This window comes from Bombus vosnesenskii, unplaced genomic scaffold (assembly GCF_011952255.1).
Source record: "Bombus vosnesenskii isolate JDL3184/JDL3185 unplaced genomic scaffold, Bvos_JDL3184-5_v1.1 scf7180000013302, whole genome shotgun sequence".
NCBI classification, from domain to species: domain Eukaryota; kingdom Metazoa; phylum Arthropoda; class Insecta; order Hymenoptera; family Apidae; genus Bombus; species Bombus vosnesenskii.
This window is the reverse complement of record NW_022882951.1, coordinates 421,100-437,465: the sequence shown is the minus strand read 5'-3', so window position 1 is coordinate 437,465 and position 16,366 is coordinate 421,100. Positions and strand designations below refer to the sequence as shown.

Genomic DNA, 16,366 nt, shown 5'->3' with positions numbered 1-16,366 from the left:
AATGAATTGTTTCACTAAAATATTTGTTACGAATAGAATGTGTAATCGAACAGGGATATATTTATTTTTTAGAACCGTGATTATTTTCTTGTGGATTTAAAGGAATATTATATTGCTTTTTTTTAATAAAAATACAAGTTTTATTACAACAGTACACAAATATCAATATGCAAGTATATTATTAATAAATTTTTGCTCTCACAGGATATCGCATTTCTTAATGTATTCTTCACTCGTACAACGTTTTCTTTTTCGTTTGTTATGTACTTAATATCAATTACGAATCTCGAGAATACCATCGGCCGAATCTTTCGAGAGCTTGTTTCCATTGAGCAATTATCGGTTGATAACGAATCATGTTCTCTTTATTTGGATGGAATATCCTTGCTGTTTTTCGAAGTTTTTCTACATCCTCTCTGTTCTTCCATACGCCTAAATAAGCGAATAATTAAAGTATAATTAAAGTTAATATAATTAAAATGGAAAGCAGAAGGGTTATCAGAGAACGTAGGAGAGGAAAGAAATAATATAGTTTCACGTTATTAGCCTCTCTACATTTTGTATTACGCGAGAAAGTGCGATTAAATAAGCGCACTGTTTCGAACTTTCTCCATTATTGTACGGTGCGAAAGTAGAATAAAAGGCATGTTGTGCTAGATTTTGCATCGTATAATACTACGTTTATAATGTCCCTTTCAAACAGATACAATTTAATTTATGGCTCAGTTTCTAACCGATGTGACCACGATACTAACATATGTGATCACAATAGTTTGGGTTAAATTTGTGTAAGAATGAGGAACAGAATAATGAAAAATACAAGTCGAACATGGTAGACCATTTCAAGTTATTGTTGTGGCTATTTATGATACAAGGATTCTAGTTGTAGAGAGTTCAATGCGGTCTAGCAATTTACATACCGCATTGTAAACCAGCGAGAAATGCCACTCCTAAAATAGACATCTCCGTGGTTGTCCCTCGTTCCACGTCAAGACCTGTTAGGTCGGCTAATAATTGCAACACAAAATCGTTTGCTGACACTCCACCATCGATCCTATGACAAGAATAGCAAAGCAGAATTAAAATTAACACAATAATAGGAAGTATTGTTAGTGTATATTTCAAATTTTTTGGATATTCTTTTGATGTCTAACGTGATTTTCATAAGGAATTCGTTGCTAACCGTATTTTCTGATGAGTGAAGTTAGTTTCTTCGCCTAGTACGTAGAAAAGTTGCATTATTCCGAAAACGATGCTTTCTAACAACGATCGAATAATGTGACTTTTATTTGTAGTAGGTTTTATGCCTATAAAACCTGCTGCTGCTGTGTAATCATTTATTGGAATCTGTAAATAAATTGTAAGGAATTTTCTTAATCCAATCGATTTCATCGAATTAAAACTTGTTAATTTTTATGAACATGATTTTTAAAGCATCGAACTTACGTGTAAACCGCTAAATGCGGGAATAAAATATACTCCATCGGAGTCGTTTACTGAGTTTGCAATTTTCGCTGTTTCAGCAAGATCGTCGATTATACCTGAAACGAACTAAATTCTTTAAAATTCCAACGATTTGTTAAACAATTTAGATCGTATTACTTCAAATCATATTACTTGCGAATGACAGTGTGGATGTACTCGAAAATTTCGTTAAGAGAAATTACCTATATTTTTGGCCCATTCGACAATAGTTCCAGTGTCGTTCCATGCACCTTCTATCATGTATACTAATTCATCGCCTATCTGCCATCCGACCACAGGATACAAACCTATTGAGAAAAAGATTAAAAATCATGATTCCATTTGTCTTTTAAATTTACTAATACTTAAATTGTCTATTCTTTTTCTAGAAACATGACTGCAGGATAATCTCTGTTTGTGTTCTGCGACTTTTAACGATATTATTCCGCTAGAAATAAATAAAACAATTATTTATTCTAATGGAAAAATCACCTGCGACCGAAGCATGTAATTTTCTTCCTGAGTTCACATTCATAAAGGTCCCAGTTCCCAGAGTAATTTTCAAATCTCCAGGCTGCATGCATCCGGTACCAAACAGCGAGGCCGATTGATCTGCCATCTGTTTCAAATTACATTGTTAAAAAATTACATTATTATAAACAAAATATCTGATATTGAGAATTGTTCGGCCGTTTCAAGTTTTAAAATAAAGTTGTACAACTTACTGAGCAAAATATAGGAATTTCAACACCAAATATGTCCTTTGGGATAACGCCAAAATTCCTACTGGTATCAACTACTTCCGGAAACATATTACATGGGATTCCCAGAAGTCTCATCATTAGGTCAGACCAAGTCATAAGAAATGGATCGAAAAGTCCAGTTGCTGCTGCGCTCGAAACGTCTGTCACGTGTTTTCCTATAGAAAAAATACATTATTTCAAAGATGCTACTACATATAAATAAGAAAGTTACTTATTCTCATCGATTCTCTTTTTATTTCATCATTTTAAGATAATACGTCTTGGTGTGACGATATTAAAAGTTGAAACAAGTATAGTTAATAATTAAATTGAAACAAAGTCTTGGTAAACTGAATTGTCTTGGACGTTCTAAATAAATAATAAAATGAACTGTTTTTACTCGTTTAAAATAAATATATGCTTTTAAAATATAATGTTGAAATGAATACCCGTAAGTTTATACAAAAGCCAACAATCAATGCTTCCAAATAAGGCGTTTCCGTCGTTCGCCGCCTCCTGCAAACCTGGCACGTTTTGCAGAGCCCACAATAACCTTAGAGTTATCTAAGTTGCATCGCAAAACAAGTAGCAAAAAATAAACGATATGTAAATCAAAATTTCATAACCGTCTACGTGTTCTGAATATTATTTTATTTCCTATCACTCTATACTATTGTATTCTATCATTATATTAGGATAATCTTTCATTCATAACAGAGTGAAAAATAGCAATGTACATACACAGTTATAACATTTCTTTTCAATAAGCAAACAAAATTTCGATTACAGAAGACTAACTCAGATTTAAGTGATCAGCAGGATTCAAAATCGATTGAAAATGAGACAATTATGCATAAGAAGAGGCTTCAACTCCCATTGTGTTGAATTTCGAATATATCGTAAAGGGGAGGGTCCTGAGCAACATGCACTTTGTCCCAGGTGTGGGACGATCTTGTTTTAAAAATTACGAGAAAAAGAAAACGGTTAGATTGTATTGTTAGATTAAATTTACTTCAAACTATATGGCGGTTAAAGATGAAATTGCATTTGTGTAGTATTGCGATAATAGTGGTAAGTTGGATTAGATTTCATGGGAGATGGGGAGTGCACGTTGCTCAGAATCTTTCCCTTTTACAATATATCTCAAGGTCAAGATCATCGGAGATGAGGCTCGCTTTTGAGCATAATTACCGAAAATGAAAATAGTAGATCAATCGTTGAAAACGAAGTGATTACAATTCTCATTTTTCATCTTTCATTCAGAATTCGTACTTCAGGTTCCATTCGGAAGCAGACAAAATTTTCTTTTTCTAAACTATTATGAAAAGAATAATGTCAAGATGCAAAGAAGGCACGTAATTTTGTGAAAATTTAAAGGAGACAAGAACCTGTGTATTCAGGAATTTAAAAACACTCATCAACAAGAATCGTTCTTCGCCCAGAATCTTGTGCAAAATGTACGATCCTATTCGCAATCCTCTTATCGTCAACGACGAGTTCCATTGCTTCACTATGCTGTCAGCACGTAAATCTTTCCACGTGATAAAGCTGAAACGTAAAATAAAACGTTCGAACATTTATAAAAAAAAAACTACAGAAATGCATAATGAATGGTTGGTTATACTGGCTTGTGATAATGTTTTCCATCTTTCGAGTTCCATGTCGTAAAGCTACCTCGTTGCGTGGAAATACCGATACCAACGATCGATTCCGGGTCCACTTTGGCCTCTAGAGCAATAAAAGAAAAAAATAATTTCGATTCTTCGATACTACAATGTTCTATTCGATCACTAGAGCTTACCTTTTAAAGTGTTCTTTATTACGTCCACGATGATCGTCCATAGCTTGTCTGGATCTATTTCTACGAAGCCTGGCTTTGGATATAAAAGTTGTACCTGGTATTTAAAAGAATAAAGAAATGAGACGTTTTAGTTGCGTTGGATCGCGTAATAAGTTCGTTCGCCTTTGTATGTCACTAATTAAATGAATCTTGTAAATTTTATTCACGACTGAATTAGCATATTTTCCACCTGTGACTTTCATATATTAATATGTCCCTTATAAGAATATGTGTTTATATAACTGAAACTGTACCCTATACTAGCTCGGATAATAGAAATTTGAATATTTTGAATAAAAATGTTATATGCAGATTATTTGTAGAGATCAAGCAACGATGGTTATTGTTTACGTCGTGTTTGTTCTGAAATCGAATCTTTTTATAATTTAATATATTTTGTCGCGGGTAAAAGCTGGTAAATAACGACAAAGTAATGCCAACACACATTTACTGACACGTTATCTTTTCAAAAAGCAGTTGCCAGCGACAAATACAATATTGTCATAATGTAATTAATAACGCATCTAAGGACGTGTGATATCGTTAAATCATCAGGATCTTCCATTGTTGATATCACATTGTCACGACTCGTCTGCGACAAGAAAGCAAATGTAGACAGAATGTAATACCGTCAAAACCGTTTCATCCATTTAAACGATGAACGACAATTTCGTTAAAAGTAAGAGAGAATTACCGTCATGATAAATTCTGAATAGAAAAATAACATGGGAAAATTTATTCGATTTATATTACTACGTAAGCAGAGATCAAAGTGAGAAGGTCATTAGTAATTCTTTGTATTATTTATGTAACATCTTCCGATTTGTAATCTTCTAAGCTAGAAGAATTTCTCTATTTGTAACATATTACTTTCACATATTTTTATACATTTTTTTTCTTTATTTGTTTATTTAAAATGTTTAAATCGTTCCTTTACAATTACCATTCATATCTCAATATTATAATATTCTATCTGCTATTTAAATGCGATGGACTATTTTTAGTTGAATATCTTCTTTCGTATTGATGATAGCGATTTAAAGATGATAGATAAGTAATTATAACATACTATGATATAAATAGAATTATTCGTGTTATTATGACAAGTGTTTCTTTCCAACGGAGGATATAATTATACAGTTGTTGCTATGATTGAGACATTGTTCTTCCGAATCGCTGTTACGTGTAACTAATATATTGTGTATTCTGGAAATATTTTAAAATTTTAATTAATCGATTCGGTTATATCACTCAATAGCTTTTTTTTTTTTTTTTTTTGTCAGTGATACGTAATCGAGAGATTGATAAGGTTATTACCTCTTCCATTAGCTTGGATAGTCAAGAAACAGTCTTTAGATATAAAATGCTTTATCTTATGTAAAAGAAGCTGTTACGTGATAACACATCGTAACACCAACAGTAAAAAATGTATGCTCCGTTTATGCACATATTATCAATGTATGAATGCTTATTGCAAGCATGTACACGTGTACACGAATTATTAATATTTTAAACAGTTTCTTACATGTGTGAGAATAAGACACTCCTGTATAATCTACCGCTATCGATTCATCCATATAGTTGCATATTGACCTGAAAGTTAGTTCAACATTTCTGTGTATTTCTGACTTTTCAACTTGAATTTGTAATTTAAGACTTAAGGTTCGCTCTAGAATACCTGTCCCAGTTAGAAAATAAGAAACTTGCTAATACAAGATAAGCAACGACACTGAATTACGTGAATCGAACGAAGAGGTTCAAAAAAGTCTAAGATCCTCCAAATAATTCTTCCAATCATCAAAATCTACCATACTCGCTTGATTATTTATCACGCTCTGAAATAAATCTTCTAACAAACTGTTATAAATTTCGCTTGTTAGAAATCGAAAACTATGAACGTTGTCAGCAGATCTATATCTCTTCGTTGATCTTAAGCGAAAGCTGATAATAAACATAACGAACCTTCTCCGCTGAGGAAGCAATCGTGTTCGCTTCTTCGTCGATTATATGAAAACGCACGGTAGTAGTGCCCACGTCGAGTGCCCCGATGTATTTCATATTTTTCCCAGCAATTCGATTCTGATCCTTCACTCGATTCGTTCACGTATTGTTCCAATTGATTTCGATGGCCAGAGGAAAAATATATTTACACAACTACTGTCCGGTCGCACGAAGACGCGCGGCAGACTGGTGTTCAGCGCGTGTAGGTTGTATATAAAAGAAAACGTAGTACTACGCATGTCCAAATAGCTACTTTATCGGTATTGTAAGCACGTACGGGAGAAACTGTAGCGATGAACTCATTCCAACAATGAGGGAACTTGTTCCGCCGGATATCGCGACTAGGATATTAACCTTTTTGTTATGAAGGCTATTATAGAGATTTCTACCGTAGTATTAATATGTTTGTTATACTGTTTTCCATGGTTAAAATGTTCTCTATATAGTACATTTGTACTCTTTAAAATATATTGAAATATACGAAGTTGCTCGTGTTTTTCTCTTTATCTTTCAAATAAAGGTATATTATATGTTGTACAATTTTGTACATTGAATGGATATGATGCATAGTTAACAGACTACATGTACATGGATGAACCGAGTCTTTGTTTTAATAGAATGTGTTACTTTATCGTTTGTTAAATGGAATTTTGTCTTTTTGAAATAGAAAGACTTTCGAAATATTTGATTTGATAAGAGGAGTTATTATTTGTTTAATGGATAATATGATCAGGAGAAGTGAATTTAATCCTATACAATGCGAGTGTGATGTGATTGATGGCGAAAGTATTTTAGAAATTATGCTTCGAATCATCGCACAATGAAAACGATAACTCTTCTGGAACACGGTTGAATAAACTCATCGAAAATTCTGTCGGCTAGTCAGACTGCTTGTGTATAGTGAATTCTCTCGTTATTATTACTCTATCTGAAAATATTTGAAAAGTATTGAACCACCCTGGGGGCGTCTCGCGTATCTGTAGCTTCGAATTTCACGGGGCGTCTGATAATCGTTCTGCCACGAACGAGAAATCGTTCAGTCGACTGATGGCTGTTGGCTCATTTCAATCAAAATGAGAATACAAACGGTGCTTGGATGCTTCCTTCTTCTTGGCTATAATTCGGGTAAAGTGTCATCGATTATCGCTGTCACCTCTCTCTTTTAACTTAAGACAGGAAATAAAAAATTATAAAAATTGTGTTCTGTCTATGATTTTTCTTGATATTATTCTAGAATAATAGTCAGAATTTTTCTATCCGGTGTTTTACTATCATTCTGTTTAAAAATAAATGTTAACAACTTTAGTGCTATGAAGGAACATATTATATTTAGTTCGAATTCTAAATCTTTCAAAAAGATACAAAAGCCCATCGTTTAAGATGATAATAAGCTTCATGCTTTAATAATAACAGCCACGATCATTTTAAAAATTCAGTTTTACGTAATGTATGGATGTTTTTAGTGGTAACTAAATCGTCGAAAGATCCACTATTAAGTAATTTGTAAATTTAATTTTCGTTCTCTGTTGATATTAACAAAATTCGTCAAATTATTATTTTAATATTATAATTACTCCTTGTTACTTTTTTTATTGTCCGTGAGGTTTATGAGGATCTTATTATTACAACTCTACTACTTCAGAGTTCTGCCATTCAAAAAGTTTCATTTCGATTCCAAATACTGTCTCAGCAATTGCTTTCATCGAGGATGTCGAACTTGCATACAATTGCAAAAGTCATGACACCGTCCCGCCAATGTTGAGGTTGAAGAGGTTCCTATTCTGTGAATATGATAGCAGTATTCGACCGACTCTGTCTCATCAAGTTGCCAACAACGTCACCATGCAACTACTACCAAAAATCCTGGATTTCGTAAGCGTCGATTAAAATACAAAATATATTTTTTCAAAATTATTTAAATTGTTCACAATCTAAAGATCTCGATCTTATTGTACGTCTGTGTTATTATTTGCTGGAATCGGTCTTTAGGATGATTGGAATGGCAGAATGACACTGCACAGTTGGATGACGCTCGTAAGTGACGTTTATTCTTTAATTTACTTACTTATTTATTGTATTTCTCATAGAAGAATTCAAGCACTTTTCTTTGTAGGTTTGGAACGACGCTCATCTGTCTTGGAAGCCCAGTGACTTTGATGGAATCAATTTTATTCACGTACGAAGCGATAGCATTTGGATTCCTGATATTTCCGTTTATAATTCGTAAGCAACAGAATGATCGTCATTACATTTCTCAAAAAATATTCTCAAGCATTCTCAAAAATCTTAGAATAATAGGAATTGACATCGAAAATATGAATTTTAATTGGAATACGAAATCAAGATTGGTCCTTTTATTAAAATAGAATCTTCCACTCATCTTGTGCTCTCCGATTTTGAAAAATCATCGATATTTCAATTATAAGCATTAGAAGCGCTAGAATATTAATTTTTCTTGAACTTAATTTCCTTTTGATCGAAATAAAAGATATAAATATATGTAAGGTTATCGTTTGTAGGTATCTATCTGTACCGGTCTGTTAATCATTAAATATTTCATTTCTTTTATACAGTGGTGATATGATGTTCGACCAGACCGGTATACCACCGACGACATGTTTGGTCTTCAACACAGGATCGGTTAGCTGTGTACCATCGGTGATGCACGTTGCTAAATGCGCCACAGACTTTGCTTCATGGCCCTACGACACGCATCGGTGTCGAATTAATTTTGGTTCGTGGTCTCATTCGGGGGAGGAAGTGAATTTTAATCTAGACAAGAAAGCGGTAATTGGTATTGAGTTGAAATAGTTCCAATTTTCATAAATATTTTCGAAATTCTAAAGCTAGCGAAATAAGGCAATAGAATTTTGATAGACTCCTTGAGTGAAATTCGAGAAAATTTATGATATCTTAAATAATTGATATTAATTCTTCGTAGGCAACCTAAGTCGCTCGTACACCGAGTGAAATTTCATTTGTGAATTTCTTCCAAGCGAATCTTTAATTGTCCCGGGAAACATTTTAATTATTTTACTTGAAAACCGATTGTGTAACATAGTACAAGCTTCAATAAATATTCCAGAATTTTTAAAAGCTTAGAATAATAAAAGAATTGGACGTGGGACGCAGACGTCCCAGTTTGTTCTATGTCTATGAAGGGTTAATATCTATGACGTTAATATTTAATCTTACGTGATTTGATAGTTCCAAATGGATGGGTTCGCGAATAATACCGAGTGGGATTTCAAAGTATTAAACGCGTACAAAGTATTAAGGAAATATAAATGCTGTCCAAACGATACTTATCCGATGATCGTTTATGAGTTCGCTATAAGTCGGCATTATGGTGTAATGCATACTACGTATATCACACCTGCTATAGCGATGATGTTACTTACGTTAACTGTACTTTGGTTGGATTCGAGATCAACGGAAAGAATGGCTGTGGCCGGTGTGAACTTAATCTGCCATATACTTTGTATGTTCGATTTGCATTGGCAGCTACCTCACAATGGTATCAATCCTCCAAATATATGTAAGTATTTGTTACATAATGCTAGCTAAATATAATACTACTGAAACATAATTCCATTCTACATTCGCATAACTCATGCAAATATCTTATCCAACCATTCTACCACGTCCGTCACATTGAAATATTCTATTAGACTGCCAAAGTAGATATCCTGCTCTTTGCTTGCCGGCAACTCATCTTGTAATCAACGTAATAATCGTAACAGATCAAATACTTGTTCTTTCAGTACTGTACTACCGAGATTCATTAGCTTTAGCCGTGTTCGCCTTAGTTTTAACCGCTGCACTCCGTAAAATGCAAGAAATGAGTATCGAGATGCCCTATTGGATCTCTACGACCACATCGTTCATCTTGAGTAACAGAGCTGGGCGTTTTCTTATTCTTACCGACGACGATTCCAAATTGTCTACCACGGGAATATTGGGCGGAGAAGGCGAGGATAATTCAGACTTACCAAAATCTGGAAGAGAACCGAAGGAATCGTCGTGGAGACATTTCGCTGCCATCATTGAATGGCTGTCTTTCTTCGTGACCATTTTCACCTACATTATCATTCTGATCACTCTTGTACCATCCACATGAAAAACCGTTTCTTGTTCTACGTTTCATCAAAAGTCAATTGTAGATTCTCATTGTCAATAAACGATCATTTATGGAGATGCCTCTTTTTCTTATTATATTTGTGGGAGTTTCGGTTACTCCTTGTGCGCATTCTATTCAGTATGTTAAATTATTGACGGATGGTGTTTTCCAACAATCGATTGAAGATTTGTAGAGCTATCAAATAAATTACGTACATAGATTTTTTTGAATTTTAATCTGAGTAACCTGTAGTAAATGTGTAGAGCTATCAAATAAATTATGTACATAAATTTTTTTGAATTTTAATCTGAGTGACCTCTAATAAATCTATTTTTATTTATCGATATCGCCACAGACTGATACTATTAATAGATGCCTTTATAATAAATGATACTGATACTTTTTATTGCCTTTTGATAGAAATGTATAAATATAGATCTTTAAATATATCACCGTGACAAATAGTTAAGCATAATTATAGAATACGAACGAGATTTTATAATTAATTACAACTATAAAAGAAGCTGCTTATACTTGACCATACTGTAGATGAATCTAATTTCACCTTAAACTTCAAAAAGTATAATTCAAGATCAATATTTTTCACACTGCCAGTAAGACGTCACGATTTTTCTAACAATTTTATATTCAGTCTCGATTGTCTCATTGAAACGATCTTTCGAATAAAAAATCATCTAGTTCTATTTTATTTGATATTACAACTGAAAATTCTAAAATTGATAAAAGTTTAAATGATAAGGAAGAAAAGGGGGCGGTTTTCAACCTTCTCGGTTTAACGTTTCACTGGGCGTGCGACTGCTCTTCTCGATCTATCGATGTACAGTTGTGGATCTGTCATTTCGTTTCGTGCCCTCACGGTTTAAACATGAAGAATTTGTTTTCTGTTTTATTTGTGATCTTCAACGTTCTGTCATATAAACAGGGAATTTGCGCGATGCAGTGCAAAGACATCACCACCACTTCTGCGTTAACGCGGCTGAAAGATTATTTATTTTGCGATTATGATAGGGAAATCAGGCCCACAAAACATTATAACAACGCCACTATTATTAACTTGGGATTAAACATACAACAATTTGAAGTTGTAAGTAATTTTTCTGATGTGAAGATAAAGAGATTTCCTATTTCTCTGGAAAATTTCACAATAAGGATCTTTGTACATATTTCCTTGAATATTTCTTATAATTGTTACAGCAACTCTTCTTATACGCTTATTTTTTATAAGATGTACATTAATTACATAATTATGGATAAATAAAACTGAAAGGATTTTAATCTTTATAACTATAATAACAACGTATAATACATTTATAGATTTAGATATATTACCTTCTTTGTTTTTATTTGTTAGAATGATATAACCAACAGCGTTATATTCGATGTTTGGCTAAGATTGGTGAGTAATAATATCATTCTGATGTATTTTTGATTTTTATTAGATAACAGATGTAAGGAATTTAAATTTTTCATATTTCTAATGAATAATAGGTTTGGAAAGACTCTCATTTCACTTGGGACGAATCGCAATTTGATTCTATCACTTCACTTCACGTAAAAAGCTACGAGATCTGGGTTCCGGATATCGTAACGCACAGCACGTAAGTTATCAATAGACTGAGAATTTTTATATATTTATGCGAAATTTCAAGATGCAAAAATGCACAGAATGTACGTAATGTGGAAAGATATCCAAGGTATGCACCCCTTGTTACAATATTTAATAACTAATGCAATTTTCTACTTAAGTGTCATCTTTTTAATTACATTCATATTCGCAGTCTAATTGTTGTTAAAACATCCCGCAGTCTAGTTATTGATAAAGATGTAAATGCAAATATCTACGGTCTAATTATCAATAAAAATACACGTCGCATAATTCAACGTTTATTAACAATCTTTGTAACGATCATTTTTAGCTTCTGAATTTCGAGAGTCCACCTGTTAAACCCATTTCAATTCATTCAAACTTTCGCTTATCAGATTTAAGTATTTAACTATTATCATTAATCTTGACATTTAGAACAGATACGGGCGTTGATGTTGAGATGCCACAAGCTGAGTGCATAGTACAACACGATGGTGTGATACTTTGTGTACCAATGACAACATACGCAACATTTTGCGAATCTGATCACACTTGGTGGCCTTATGATATGATGAATTGTACTATTCATATTGCCTCGTGGTCTCATGGGAGCAACGAGATTAGTTTACGTTCCTTCACATTAAACGATGTATGTATGAAACTTCAATGTCTCGAAGATCTCGTTAATTATCGTTAATTCTCGTTAATAATCTAATTCTTTATAAACTATAGACGACCAATTTTAGATTGTTTAATTTATTGATAATATGAGATATTAATGTCATTGGTAAATTAATGGATCAATTATTCGAATTTTTTAAAGAAAATTTAAGAATTCTTACGCTCTATATTATTCTCAGTTTTCAGAGAATTCGACCGAGGATAATTTGGAATGGGAAGTGGTGGATCTTTTTAAAAGTGAACGTGTAATAGTATCCAAGTACGGTTTAGGTTTTACAACCGATCAATTATCTTACCACGTTCTTTTAAGAAGACATTCCTCTATGAATACTACAACGTATATGACGTCGGCTATAGGTTTGTAAAATATAATGAACATTTTATGATAAATGGATGTGCAATATGATAAAAAAAGTTATTTTACATTTACGTATAGTCTTGATGATGATGACACTGATGGTACTGTGGCTAGAGCCAAGGTCCACGGAACGTATGATAATATCGAATTTAAATTTCATTTTGCATTTATTCTGCTTGTTGGATCTTCAGTGGAAGCTTCCATTCAATGGGACCCATCCTCCACGATTAAGTAAGTCTTTAATTATTTTGTTTTTAAAATAACGAATGAAATATAGATGGGATGATTAGGAATGAAAAAATCTTAAATGAGAGAAAATTAAAATTTTTTTTATTTTACGAATCCTTCTGATCGATGGAGATTATTATTGCATTTTTTTCTTTTTTTAGTTCTATTCTATGAGAAATCTCTTGCACTTGCCACGTTTTCACTCATATTGACCAGCATTCTGCGATATATGCATGAAATAAACGCTGAAGCACCTGCGTGGATATCCGTCACCACCGTTAAGGTTTTAAAAAGCAGAATAGGCCAGATATTTTTATTAAGCATTTTGGATCCGAAAGTATCGGCTACAATCGAAATGAACGTGGATGACAATACGAATTTAGTATCTTCCAATAAAAAAGAATCGACATGGAGGTACACTTCGGTTGTGATTGGATGGCTTGCCTTCTTAACCGTTTTATTCACTTACGTGATATTGCTAATTATTTTCTTACCAACAAGCAGATTCGCAAGTTCCTTTTAAAAATTTAATTTGTGAACAGACGTTTTTATTATAACGTACATTAAAAGCAGTTTAAAAAAATGTAAAGCATTCTTGATACAATTACAATGTTCGTTGAATTATTTGATCACAAGTCCCTAGATTGAAAAAGGTTGGATGTTACAAAAAATCTTTGATTTTTCCTTTCTTTTTTTTTTAATAAATACATTTATTTTGAAAAACATCGGATCCATTTTTGCGAATCTTAACAGTGCGATCAAATTCATTTTACAATGTTCTTTTTACGTACGATGAATTGTAACAATAGAAAAAGAATGATATACCTCGATGAATCTGAGTGAAATTTGCTTTAGATGATATTTTATATAGATTTACATGCGGCATGAAATGTGTGAATTTTAGCGAATGGCAGAGTCATAAACTTGTAAAAGTTTAATCGCTAATAAGTGCTAAATGCAAGAATTAGAAAAGGCGATACTCCGTCGCTTATCAGAACTTATTCAGTGTTCTGTCAACAACTTCTTACATTATGTACATATTACATCCTAGCATTCACGCAAAGTACACGTATTACATAGATGTTAAATTATACACTTTAAAAAAGTGAAAGAACAGCTAATTAGAAGAATGAAAGCAATTCTAGATTTGTTTTACAAAGTTTCATTCATCCGTCCTAGGATAAAATAATTAGAATAAATGAAAGTATGATTTATGCAACAAATGCATTGCAAATTGTAGAAAAAATGAATTGTCAAAGAAATTATATGGGTATTGAAATGGCTATACAAACGAGTAGAGGAAATACAGTCGAGAGATAAGATGAAATTTCATTGTGATTGGTACAACAGATAATCTTTTAGAACTCGTGGAAGTGGAAGTAAATCAACTGCATTCCTTTTAGTATACTGTAGTATAGCATCACGGCAGGCACTTTGTAGAGTAGATACTGCTGAAACATATAATTATTAAGGAAAACGAAATTCCTCTAAAGATAATATACCTAAGAAACAAAAGGGACATACCACCATATAGCTGAACTATTCTGACTTGTTTTGTGGTACCATATACATCTACTACAGCACGTAAAGGACCTGCCTTATATGGTATGTCTTTTCCACATACACCTTGGTCTTCACCATTAATTATAAAATGCATTTCTGCTTTATCTGAACCAGCTTGTGGCACATACATAATTCCAATACGACTACCAGCATCTGTAGGTAGAATATACTGAGAAGAATCAACTGTATTTGGTCTAAGGGAATTAAATGGGATAACTCCTCGAGAAGTTTGCACATTTACTCCATCTGTGATTAATTTCTTCTCTCCAGATGGTATTCCTTCACCTTAAATATGTATAAACATAAAACTTAGTTAATAAAGATTTAAACTACATGAAACCAAGTTACAAATCCCTACCATATCCTTCAATACTGTCCCATATAGTATGACTTTTAGTAATGGCAAATATCCATGTATTACCAAGCTTAGCAAGATTAGGCATAGCGAACTGTGGCAGACTATTGTTTATGGAAGCAGGATCTATAAGAGTCAGTCCCAGTCTCATGTGTCCACTCCATCCTCTTTCAGTCTTCTCAATTTCCACCAAGAATATTTCACCTGGTTGTAGTGGCTTTTCGCTGAAGGCCAGAGAGTTTGCAAAACTAGCAGTACGATATGCCACAGTGTTGTCCTCTCTCAACATAATATTTTCCCCGTGAGTCGGGTGAAATCTAGTCACTATTTTCCTGGATTTCTCGGTCATCATAGTATATTATAATTAGTGCAAACGTCGACACCGAGCACCCGTACTACAAGTTTTCGAGAGCACTGCAGCAACTTGATTCCACGAGAAATCTCATTGAGGATAATACTTCGAGGAGAACAATTCAAATCGTTCCGATATGTCGCAGAAAAGAACGTGGATGAACTATCCGCGCCGTACGATCGACTTAAATGATACATTGGAATGTTTTCAATGATTTACATGGTTGCTCGAGGAACCTAGCGGCTGAAAAGTGAGGTTAGTCGTTCATTTCGGCGATCCTTCCATTGAAACGATTTTCTTATTCAGCACTATCGTTATATATATGTTGATTAAAATTCGTTGTTCTAATCAACTTCTATGTCGAAGTTAATTTTTGAACGAGAACGAAAACAGGCACAAGATCAACAACGATCTGACGGATAACTACGAGAAACGAAACAGAAACAGCTGATTGGATATGTGCTTGACAGTAGTGTATTGTCAGTCTTAAATGCCTCGATATTATGGAAGTTTATTAAACTTTATACGAATGACATATACCGTGACATTTACCACGTGCTATGTAGGAAAAGAAGTTTTATTATTTCAGAAAGTGAAACAAATTTTTGTATAAGGTAATTGAACAAAATAATAAACTAATAAGATAATAAATTGAAACATTTTTTATCTTTCTCTCTTGTTACATAAAAAAATCGACTACATATAATTCTTTATTTTGAAAATAGGTGTTTTGCGTATTTCGAATACATGTTTCAAACACATTCTAATATCGCTCAAGATTTAACTCCGAGTGATCGTAGCAAATCAAAAATCGATTTGCGATATCGATTTATAAAGATGAAAGATTCGATGTTTCATTGGTATCGTGATCGTGATGAACGAAACATTAATTTATGAAATTTACCGAGCGAGTTTCTTGTTTATGTTATATTTTATATTTGTATTAATTATATTTGTTATATTTTTATTTTTAATAAGATTTCGTCAAGAATTTTTCTCTTGTAATTAATTTGATACATATAAATAATATTGTGGAAATATTTATATAATTGGGT

General features: G+C 33.0%; 4 protein-coding genes across 5 annotated transcripts; 2 read left to right on the top strand and 2 right to left on the bottom strand.

Annotated features, from left to right (window-relative positions):
• Positions 1 to 241: 241 nt before the first annotated feature.
• On the bottom strand, positions 242 to 6,105 carry LOC117234074 (putative glycerol kinase 5). 2 transcript variants are annotated; one of them, XM_033494942.1, is made up of 13 exons: positions 6,010 to 6,101; positions 5,573 to 5,640; positions 4,009 to 4,102; positions 3,832 to 3,935; positions 3,596 to 3,755; positions 2,657 to 2,771; positions 2,190 to 2,383; positions 1,957 to 2,083; positions 1,668 to 1,772; positions 1,447 to 1,541; positions 1,184 to 1,347; positions 921 to 1,054; positions 242 to 432 (listed from the first exon to the last, which is right to left on the bottom strand). In XM_033494942.1, the coding sequence occupies exons 4-13, from the start codon at positions 3,852 to 3,854 to the stop codon at positions 278 to 280; spliced, it is 1,272 nt and encodes a 423-aa protein (XP_033350833.1). In that variant the 5' UTR covers positions 3,855 to 3,935; positions 4,009 to 4,102; positions 5,573 to 5,640; positions 6,010 to 6,101; the 3' UTR covers positions 242 to 277. The 2 variants fall into 2 exon arrangements, with proteins under 2 accessions (XP_033350833.1, XP_033350832.1); XM_033494941.1 differs by lacking the exon at positions 5,573 to 5,640 and having other exon boundaries at positions 3,836 to 3,935; positions 6,010 to 6,105.
• Positions 6,106 to 6,946: 841 nt separating this feature from the next.
• On the top strand, positions 6,947 to 10,243 carry LOC117234076 (neuronal acetylcholine receptor subunit alpha-3-like). Its single transcript, XM_033494945.1, has 7 exons — positions 6,947 to 7,173; positions 7,739 to 7,920; positions 8,038 to 8,082; positions 8,162 to 8,271; positions 8,622 to 8,835; positions 9,256 to 9,586; positions 9,813 to 10,243. The coding sequence occupies exons 1-7, from the start codon at positions 7,122 to 7,124 to the stop codon at positions 10,166 to 10,168; spliced, it is 1,290 nt and encodes a 429-aa protein (XP_033350836.1). The 5' UTR covers positions 6,947 to 7,121; the 3' UTR covers positions 10,169 to 10,243.
• Positions 10,244 to 10,838: 595 nt separating this feature from the next.
• On the top strand, positions 10,839 to 13,817 carry LOC117234200 (neuronal acetylcholine receptor subunit alpha-5-like; the record flags this gene model as incomplete). The annotated part of the gene is made up of 7 exons (XM_033495187.1): positions 10,839 to 11,273; positions 11,541 to 11,585; positions 11,678 to 11,787; positions 12,210 to 12,423; positions 12,635 to 12,812; positions 12,892 to 13,044; positions 13,203 to 13,817. Coding segments are annotated over 7 exons (1,497 nt in total), but the record flags the coding sequence as incomplete, so codon positions are not given.
• Positions 13,818 to 14,353: 536 nt separating this feature from the next.
• LOC117234053 (neuralized-like protein 2) lies at positions 14,354 to 15,789 on the bottom strand. The gene is made up of 3 exons (XM_033494891.1): positions 14,963 to 15,789; positions 14,566 to 14,889; positions 14,354 to 14,489 (listed from the first exon to the last, which is right to left on the bottom strand). Exons 1-3 carry the CDS (start codon positions 15,309 to 15,311, stop codon positions 14,371 to 14,373), a joined length of 792 nt encoding a protein of 263 aa, XP_033350782.1. The 5' UTR covers positions 15,312 to 15,789; the 3' UTR covers positions 14,354 to 14,370.
• Between the last annotated feature and the right edge of the window lie 577 nt (positions 15,790 to 16,366).